This window comes from Macaca fascicularis, chromosome 19 (assembly GCF_037993035.2).
Source record: "Macaca fascicularis isolate 582-1 chromosome 19, T2T-MFA8v1.1".
Classification (NCBI taxonomy): Eukaryota; Metazoa; Chordata; class Mammalia; order Primates; family Cercopithecidae; genus Macaca; species Macaca fascicularis.
The window spans coordinates 17,693,817-17,704,147 of record NC_088393.1 but is presented as its reverse complement, the minus strand read 5'-3'; the positions used below and the strand labels follow the sequence as shown (position 1 = coordinate 17,704,147).

The 10,331-nt window shown below is 51.0% G+C and overlaps 1 protein-coding gene across 2 annotated transcripts in view; it reads left to right on the top strand.

The window, feature by feature from the left end:
• Nucleotides 1–12: 12 nt before the first annotated feature.
• The window catches only part of PLVAP (plasmalemma vesicle associated protein), a 28,897-nt gene continuing 18,578 nt past the window's right edge, over nucleotides 13–10,331 (top strand). For both annotated transcript variants that reach the window (XM_045380757.2, XM_005588380.4), the window contains exon 1: nucleotides 13–435. In XM_045380757.2, the coding sequence (XP_045236692.1) occupies nucleotides 67–435 (369 nt within the window). In that variant the 5' untranslated portion in view covers nucleotides 13–66. The remainder of the gene's footprint in view (nucleotides 436–10,331) is intronic.

The window sequence follows — 10,331 nt, the reverse complement described above, 5'->3', positions numbered from 1 at the left end:
GAGGCGGAGGCCAGAGCAGGCCGGGTGGCAAGCAGGGACGGTGCACTAGACGGCAGGAGTGAGCAAATGGGTCTGGCCATGGAGCATGGAGGGTCCTACGCTCGGGCCGGGAGCAGCTCTCGGGGCTGCTGGTATTACCTGCGCTACTTCTTCCTCTTCGTCTCCCTCATCCAATTCCTCATCATCCTGGGGCTTGTGCTCTTCATGGTCTATGGCAACGTGCACGTGAGCACGGAGTCCAACCTGCAGGCCACTGAGCGCCGAGCCGAGGGCCTGTACAGCCAGGTCCTGGGGCTCACGGCCTCCCAGACCAACCTGACCAAGGAGCTCAACCTCACCACCCGCGCCAAGGATGCCATCATGCAGATGTTGCTGAGTGCCCGCCGCGACCTGGACCGCATCAATGCCAGCTTCCGCCAGTGCCAGGGTGACCGGGTAAGGCTGTGGGCAGGACACTTGTCCTGGGGACCCTGGGCAAGCCCCCTCACCTCTCTGAGCCTGAGTTTCCTCATCCAAGAGAGGGGGACAATCACAGGACAAATATTCTATTTTCTTATGAGACACCATCTCGCTCTGTCTCCCAGGCTGGAGTGCAGTGGTGCAATCTCGGCTCACTGCAACCTCCGCCTCCCGGGTTCGAGTGATTCTCCTGCCTCAGCCTCCCAAGTAGCTGGGATTACAGGCACGTGCCACCATAACCGGCTAATTTTTGTATTTTTAGTAGAGATGGGGTTTCACCATGTTGGCCAGGCTGGTCTCAAACTCCTGACCTCAAGTGATCCACCCACCTTGGCCTCCCGAAGTGTTGGGATTACAAGCGTGAGCCACCATGCCCAGCCGACAGATTTGATTTTTTTTTTTTTTTTTTTTGTAAGAGCCAGGGTCTCCATCTGTATCCTGGGCTGGATGGAGTGCAATGGCTATCATAGCTCACTGCAGCCTCAATCTCCTGGGCTCAAGTGATCCTCTTGCCTCAGCCTCCTGAGTAGCTAGGACTACAGGCATGTGCCACCACACCCAGCTAATATGTTTATCTTTAGCAGAGATGAGGTCTCACTATGTTGCCCAGGCTAGTCTCGAACTCCTGGGCTCAAGTAATCCTCTCACCTCAGCCTCCCAAAGTGCTGGGATTACAGGGGTGAGGCACTGCATCCAGCTAATTTTTTTTTTATTTCTTTTCTTTTTTTTGGAGACAGGGTCTCACTCTGTCACCCAGGCTGGAGCACAGTGATGTGAGCATAGCTCACTGCAACCTTGACATCCTGGGCTCCAGCTATCCTCCTGCCTCAACCTTTTGAGTAGCTGGCACTATGGACGTGCCACTATGCCCTGGTCATTTTTTATTTTTAGTAGACATGGGGTCTCGCTATGTTGATCAGGCTGGTCTTGAACTCCTGGGCTCAAGCAGTCCTCCCTCCTGGACCACCCAAAGTGCTGAGATTACAGGTGGGCACCACCACACCTGGCAATTTTTTTTTTTTTTTTTTAGATGGAGTCTCGCTCTGTCACCCAGGCTGGAGTGCAGTGGCACGATCTCGGCTCACTGCAACCTCCACCTCCCAGTTTCAAGTGATTCTCCTGCCTTAGCCTCCTGAGTAGCTGGGATTACAGGCACGTACAACCATACCAGCTAATTTTTGTATGTTTAGTAGAGACGGGGTTTCACCATGTTTGCCAGGCTGGTCTCAAACTCCAGACCTCAAGTGATCCATCCCCCTCAGCTGCCCATAGTGCTGGGATTACAGGCATGAGCCACCATGTCCTGCCCTGCGCCCTGGCTAACTTCTTTTTTAGAGACAGAATCTCACTATGCTGCCGAGGCTGGTATTGAACTCCTAGGCTCAGCCTCATAAAGTGCTGAGATTACAGGCATGAGCCACCATTCCCAGCCAGCAACTTTTTTTTCTTTTTTTTACTGTAAGTATATTCCATACAATATTTGAGATATAATTTTTTTTTTTTGAGACGGAGTCTCGCTGTGTCGCCCAGGCTGGAGTGCAGTGGCCGGATCTCAGCTCACTGCAAGCTCTGCCTCCCGGGTTTTTACGCCATTCTCCTGCCTCAGCCTCCCGAGTAGCCGGGACTACAGGCGCCCGCCACCTCGCCCGGCTAGTTTTTTGTATTTTTTAGTAGAGACGGGGTTTCACCGTGTTAGCCAGGATGGTCTCCAACTCCTGACCTCGTGATCCGCCCGTCTCGGCCTCCCAAAGTGCTGGGATTACAGGCTTGAGCCACCGCGCCCGGCCGAGATATAATTTTGAAAAAATTATTCGTTGTCTTTTTGGAATCCAAGTTTAGCTCTCTTCCTGTGTGTTAATTGGCAGTCCTGAGCCCGTAACTTACTATGCATAAAGCTCCCAGAATGTGGCAGCACACACTAGTTGCAAATAAGAAGTGGCTGAAGACTGGCTACAGTGGTTCACACCTGTAATCCCAGCACTTTGGGAGACCGAGGCAGGAGGACCACCTGAGTCCAGGAATTCAAGACCAACCTGGGCAACATGGTGAAACACTGTCTCTACAAAACGTACAAAAACTAGGTCAGGCGTAGTGGCTCACACCTGTAATCCCAGCACTGTGAGAGGCCGAGGTGGGTGGATCACTCGAGGTCAGAAATTCGAGACTAGCCTGGCCAACCTAGTAAAATCCTGTCTCTACTAAAAATATAAAAATTATTAGCCTGGTATGGTGGCACGTGCCTGTAGTCCCAGCTACTCGGGAGGCTGAGGCAGGAGAATCGCTTGAACCTGGGAGGCAGAGATTGCAGTGAGACAAGATCTCACTACTGCACTCCAGCCTGGGCGACAGAGGGAGACTCTGTTTAAAAATAGATAAATAAATAAATAAATAAATATGTACATACAAAAATTAGCCAGGCATGGTGGCACGTGCCAGTAGTCCCAGCTACTTGGGAGGCTGAGGTGGGAGGATCGCTTGAGCCCAGGAGGTCAAGGCTTCAGTGAGCCAAGATGGTGCCACTGTACTCCAGCCTGGGAGACTGAGTGAGATCCAGAATGGAAAAAAAAAACACAAAAAAACAAAAAAAGGATGGACTGAATAAAAGTTCACAGTGTTTTGTTCCTATTCAATTCTAGCATGTATAAACAGTCCATATTTGCCGTATGCTGGGTGTTGAATTTAGAAATATTAACTCATTGCCAAATCCCAGGAAGTAGGGAGAAGCTTTCGTTGTTTTGGTCTGGTTTTTTTGAGATGGAGTCTTGCTCTGTCACCCAGGCTGGAGTGCAGTGGCACGATCTCGGCTCACTGCAAGCTGGGCCTCCTGGGTTCACTCCATTCTCCTGCCTCAGCCTCCTGAGTAGCTGGGACTACAGGCACCCGCCACCACACCCAGCTAATTTTTTGTGTTTTTAGTAGAGATGGGGTTTCACTTTGTTAGCCAGGATGGTCTCAATCTCCTGACCTCGTGATCCCCCTGCCTTGACCTCCCAAAGTGCTGGGATTACAGGCGTGAGCCACTGCGCCCAGCCCAGCTAATTTTTCTATTTTTATTTTTATTTTTATTTTTCGCGCCCGGCCAATTTTTCTATTTTTAGTAGACACCGGGTTTCACGGTGTTAGCCAGGATGGTCTCGATCTCCTGACCTTGTGATCCGCCCGCCTCAGCCTCCCACAGTGCTGGGATAACAGGCGTGAGCCACCGCGCCCGGCTGTTTTGTTTTGTTTTGTTTGACAGGGTCTCCCTCTGTTGCCAAGGCTAGAGTACAGCGGAAGGTCTTGGCTCACTGCAACTGCTGCCTCCCAGGCTCAAGCGATTCTCTTGCCACAGCCTCCCAAGTAGCCGGGATTACAGGTGTGCCCCACCATGCCCGGCTAATTTTTGTATTTTTAGTAAAGACAGGGTTTTGCCATGTTGGCCAGGCTGGTCTCAAACCCCTGACTTGAAGCGATCTGCCTGCCTTGGCCTCCCAAAGTGCTGAGATTACAGGAGTGAGCCATTGTGCCCGGCCAGCAGAAGCTTTAAACCCTTTGCAGGCAGGAAAGTGAAGGCATGAGAGGGGAGTTGACTTTCTTGAAGCGTCAGAAACAGGCGGGCTCCCTGGGCACAGTCACAGATGCAAATCTGGGGTCTCCTGGAGACCTTTGCGCCACTCCCGCACCCTAGCTTGTGTCAAACACACTAGACAATTATCCCCATGTTCTCAGACACAACTTCGTCCCGGGGGTGTCCTGCCTGCCCTGAGACATTGTGGGGAGCAGGTGCGGGGCTCTCTCCTTAAGGGTGAGGTGGGTGAGAGATGGGAGGGTGGGGTGAGGAAAGGCTGAAGAGGCAGCTTCGAGGTCTTCCAAGGAGGTGACCTGGCTGGCCAGGGCCAAGGCAGTGGCAAAGACAGGCCTCCCATAGGACCTCAGACCGCCCAGCCCTCCGCACTGGGCAGGAAGGTAAGCTCAGCCCCTCAGACCTGCGCAAGGCAGAACTCAGTCTCCTCACCTCAGACCCCTAATGGCAGGGCCATACTTGCACCACAACCCCCTTGCTCAGAGCCCCGGAGGTAGGGCCCTGTCTCCATCCCCAAAACCCCAGGGCAAAGCACTGTCTCCCCAGATGCCCAGAGTATGGTGGTTCTCACCTCAGCCCCCCAAGATGGGGTGGAACACCCCTCAGTCCCCAGGGCACAACTGTGCCCCTTCCCTCAGACTCTCATAATAGGGTCCTGCCTGCCCCCTCAGATCCTCAGAGGAGAGCCCTGCCTCCCCTCTCAGACCAGAACCTGGCTAACTGGTGTCTTTTCTTTTTTCTTTTCCTTTTTTTTTTTTTTTTTTTTTTTGAGACGGAGTCTAGCTCTGTTGCCAGGCTGGAGTGCAATGGCACGGTCTCCGCTCACTGCAACCTCCACCTCCTGGGTTCAAGCAATTCCCCTGCCTCAGCCTCCCGAGTCGCTGGGACTACAGGCGCCTGCCAATGCGCCCTGATAATTTTTTTTTTTTTTTTTTTTGTATTTTTAGTAGAGACAGGGTTTCACCATGTCAGCCAGAATGGTCTCAATCTCCTGACTTCATGAGCCGCCCGCCTTGGCCTCCCAAAATGCTGGGATTACAGGCGTGAGCCACCGCACCCGACCTGTCTTTTCATTTAAAAAAATTTATTTATTTAGGCCGGGCGCGGTGGCTCACGCCTGTAATCCCAGCACTTTGGGAGGCCGAGGCGGGCGGATCACGAGTTCAGGAGGTCGAGACCATCCTGGCTGACATGGTGAAACCCCGTCTCTACTAAAAATATTAAAAATTAGCCAGGTGTGGTGGCGGACGCCTGTAGTCCCAGCTACTCGGGAGGCTGAGGCAGGAGAATGGCATGAACCCGGGAGGCGGAGCTTGCAGTGAGCGGAGATCGAGCCACTGCACTCCAGCCTGGGAGACAGAGCGAGACTCCGTCTTAAAAAAAAAAAAAATATTTATTTAATTATAGTATTATTATTATTATTATTGACACAGAGTTTCACTCTGTCGCCCAGGCTGGATTGCAGTGGCACGATCTCAGCTCCCTACAACCTCTGCCTCCCGGGTTCAAGTGATTCTCCTATTTCAACCTCCTGAGTAGCTGGGATTACAGGCACCCGCCACCAAACCCAGCTAATTTTTTGTATTTTTAGTAGAGATAGGGCTTCATCATGTTGGCCAGGCTGGTCTGGAACTCCTGACCTCAGGTGATCTACCTGCCTCAGCCTCCCAAGACACTTCTCTATAAAAAAAAAAAAAAAAAATTAAAAATAAGAAACTAAAAAATTACAGCCTTTTTTTTTTTTAGAGACAAAGTCTCACTCTGTCACCCAGGCAGGAGTGTGGTGGCACGATGATAGCTCACCACAGCCTCAAACTCCTGGGCTGAAGTGATCCTCTCACCTCAGCCTCCCAGGTAGCTGGGACCACAGGCACATATCACCATGCTCAGCTAATTTTTTTTTTTTTTTTTTTTTTTTTTGAGATGGAGTCTCGCTCTGTCGCCCAGGCTGGAGTGCAGTGGCCGGATCTCAGCTCACTGCAAGCTCCGCCTCCCGGGTTCACGCCATTCTCCTGCCTCAGCCTCCCGAGTAGCTGGGACTACAGACGCCCGCCACCTCGCCCGGCTAGTTTTTTGTATTTTTTAGTAGAGACGGGGTTTCACTGGGTTAGCCAGGATGGTCTCGATCTCCTGACCTCGTGATCCGCCTGTCTCGGCCTCCCAAAGTGCTGGGACTACAGGCTTGAGCCACTGCACCCGGCCATTTTTTTTTTTTTTTTTTTTTTTTTTTTTTTTTTTTAGAGACATGGTCGCATTACGTTGCCCAGGCTCAAGCAGCCTCAAGCAATGTTCCCACCTCCGCCTCCCAGTGACTAAGGCTTTTGAGAACAGAAGGCATTCCCCATGTCCCCCCAGGACATTCATCCAGGGCCAGCTTCAAAAGGACGAAGGACAGAGAGTTGCAGAAAGACAAACTCTCCTCATTCTTCATATCTTATGATATTTCTGCAGAGGGTTCTCGTCCAAAGTTTGAAAGGCACAGCTTTAGTTTGTTGAATTGTGAACACTTCCTTTTTTTTTTTTTTTTTTTTTTTTTGAGGCGGAGTCTTCACTCTGTCGCCCAGGCTGGAGTGCAGTGGCACCATCTCGGCTCACTGCAAGCTCCGCCTCCCGGGTTCGCGCCATTCTCCTGCCTCAGCCTCCCGAGTAGCTGGGACTACAGGCGCCCGCCACCGCGCCCGGCTAATTTTTTGTATTTTAGTAGAGACGGGGTTTCACCGTGTTAGCCAGGATGGTCTCGATCTCCTGACCTCGTGATCCGCCCGCCTCGGCCTCCCAAAGGTGAACACTTTCTTTAAAAACAGCCTTGCTGGCCAGGCGTGGTGGTTCACACCTGTAATCCCAACATTTTGGGAGGCCAGGGTGGGTGGATTGCTTGAGCTCAGCAGTTTAAGACCAGTCTGGGCAACATAGTGAGATCCCATCTCTATAAAAAGTACAAAAATTAGCCAGGAGTGATGGCATGCGCCTGTAATACCAGCTACTTGAGAGGCTGAGGTGGGAGGATTGCCTGAGCCTGGGGAGGTTGAGGGTGCAGTGAGCTGTCATGGCACCACTGCACTCCAGCCTGTGTGGCAGAGTGAGACCATGTCTCAAAAAATATAAAATTAAATTAAAATAAAAACAGCTGGCTGGGCGTGGTGGCTCACGCCTGTAATCCCAGCACTTTGGGAGGACAAGGCAGGTAGCTGAGGCCAGTGGATCACTTGAGGTCAGGAGTTCGAAACCAATCTGGCCAACATGATGAAACCCCATCTCTACTAAAATACAAAAATTAGCTGGGCATGATGGTGCACCCCTGTATTCCCAGCTACTTGGGAGGCTGAGGCATCAGAGTCGCTTGAACCTGGGAAGCAGAGGTTGCAGTGAGCTGACATCACGCCATTGCACTCTAGCCTGGGCAACAGAGCGAGACTCCAGCTCAATAATAATAATAAATAATTTTTAAAAACAGCTTTATTAGGCCGGGCGCGGTGGCTCAAGCCTGTAATCCCAGCACTTTGGGAGGCCGAGACGGGCGGATCACAAGGTCAGGAGATCGAGACCATCCTGGCTGACATGGTGAAACCCCGTCTCTACTAAAAAATACAAAAAACTAGCCGGGCGAGGTGGCGGGCGCCTGTAATCCCAGCTACTCGGGAGGCTGAGGCAGGAGAATGGCGTGAACCTGGGAGGCGGAGCTTGCATTGAGCTGAGATCCGGCCACTGCACTCCAGCCTGGGCGGCAGAGCGAGACTCCGTCTCAAAAAAAAAAAAAAACAAACATCTTTATTGATATATAAGTGTACAATTTGTTGATTTTTTTTTTTTTTTTTAGATGGAGTCTTGCTCTGTCGCCCAGGCTGGAGTGCAGTGGCACGATCTCAGCTCACTGCAAGCTTCACCTCCCGGGTTCACGCCATTCTCCTGCCTCAGCCTCCCAAGTAGCTGGGACTACAGGCGCCCGCCACCACGCCTGGCTAATTTTTGTATTTTTAGTAGAGATGGAGTTTCACCGTATTGGCCAGGATGGTCTTGATCTCCTGACCTTGTGATCCACCTGCCTCAGCCTCCCAAAGTGCTGGGATTACAGGCATGAGCCACTGCGCCCGGCCAATTTCATGATTTTTTGTACATTCACAGAGTTGTACATTCATCACCATGATCCATTTTAGAACATTATTTTAGAACATTTTCACCTTCCCAGAAGAAAACCCACGTCCCCATCAGCAGTCACTCCCCATTCCCCTCCCCCAACCCCTGGCAGCCACCAACCTGCTTCCTGTCTCTATGAATTTGCCCTGTTCTGGGCATTTCATGTCAATGGAATGTCGCACAATGTGGCCTTTTGTGTCTGGCTTCTCTCACTTGCACATCATGATTTGGGGGTTCACACACATTGCAACATGGATCAGTGCTTCTTTCCTTTTTATGGCTGAATCATGTTCTATGTATGGAAGGACACATTTTGTGCCTCGATTCATCTGCTGACAGGCATTTGGGTTCTTTCCACCTTTTGGCTACTGTGAATTGAGCTGCTGTGGACGTTACTGGCAAGTTTATGTGAGAATATGTTTCCATTGCTCTGGGTATATGCTGAGAAGTAGAATTGCTGGGTCACGTGGTAACTATGTTTAACATTTTGAGGAACTGCCAGACTTTCCAAAGCAGTTGCAACATTGTACATTCTCATTAGTACTGTCTGAGAATTCTGATTTCCGCATATCCTCATCAACACCTGTTACTGTTCATTTTGGGGTTTTATGGGTTTTTAAAATAGCCACTCTCGTGGGTGTGAAGTGGCATCTCACTGTGGTTTTGATTTGCATTTCCGTAATGGCTAATGATTTTGAGTATCTTTTGATATACTTATTGGTCATTTGCATATCTTCTTTATTTTTAATTTTAATTTTTTTTTTTTTTGAAACAGAGTCTCACTCTGTTCCCCAGGCTGGAGGGCAGTGGCACAATCTCTCCTCACTGCAACCTCTGCCTCCCGGATTCAAGCGAGTCTTCTGGCTCAGCCTCCTGAATAGCTGGGACTACAGGCGTGCGCCACCATGCCCAGCTCATTTTTGTAATTTTAGCAAAGATGGGGTTTCGCCATATTGGCCAGGCTGGTGGTGGGCAGATCACTTGAGGTCAGGAGTTCGAGACCAGCCTGACCAACATGGTGAAACCCTCTCTACTAAAAATACAAAAATTAGCCAGATATAGTGGTGCACACCTGTAATCCCAGCTACTCAAGAGGCTGAGGCTGGGGAATCACTTGAACCTGGGAGGCGGAGGTTACAGTGTGCCAAGATCGTGCCACTGCACTCCAGGCTGGGTGACGGAGCGAGACCCTGTCTCGATAAAAAAAAAAAAAGAAGATTTTTTTTTTTTTTTTTTTTTTTTGAGGCGGAGTCTCGCTCCGTCGCCCAGGCTGGAGTGCAGTGGCGCGATCTCGGCTCACTGCAAGCTCCGCCTCCCGGGTTCCCGCCATTCTCCTGCCTCAGCCTCCCGAGTAGCTGGGACTACAGGCGCCGCCACCACGCCCGGCTAATTTTTTTGTATTTTTAGTGGAGACGGGGTTTCATTGTGTTAGCCAGGATGGTCTCGATCTCCTGACCTCGTGATCCGCCCGTCTCGGCCTCCCAAAGTGCTGGGATTACAGGTTTGAGCCACCGCGCCCGGCCGAAGATTTTTTTTTAAAAGACTCTTATTTGCCTCATGAGATGGTGTTAGCATTTGTATTAATTTGCTAGGGCTTCCATGACAAGGTATTACAGACTGGGTGGTACCAAGATCAAAGTGTTAGCAGTGTTGCTTCCTTCTGAGGCTGTGAGGGAAGGATCTGTTCCTGGTCTTTTTTTTTTTTTTTTTGAGACTGAGTCTTACTCCATCACCACCCAGGCTGGACTGGAGTGCAGAGACGTGATCTCGGCTCACTGCAGCCTCCACCTCCCCGAGTTCAATCAGTTCTCTGCCTCAGCCCCCCGAGTAGCTGAGATTACAGGCACCCACCAACACGCTCAGCTAATTTTTTTTTTTTTTTTTTTTGAGACGGAGTCTCGCTGTGTCTCCCAGGCTGGAGTGCAGTGGCGTGATCTCGGCTCACTGCAAGCTCCGCCTCCCGGGTTCACGCCGTTCTCCTGCCTCAGCCTCCCAAGTAGCTGGGACTACAGGCGCCCGCCACCACACCCGGCTAGTTTTTTGTATTTTTTTAGTAGAGACGGGGTTTCACCGTGTTAGCCAGGATAGTGTCGATCTCCTGACCTCGTGATCCACCCGCCTCGGCCTCCCAAAGTGCTAGGATTACAGGCTTGAGCCACCGTGCCCAGCCACAGCT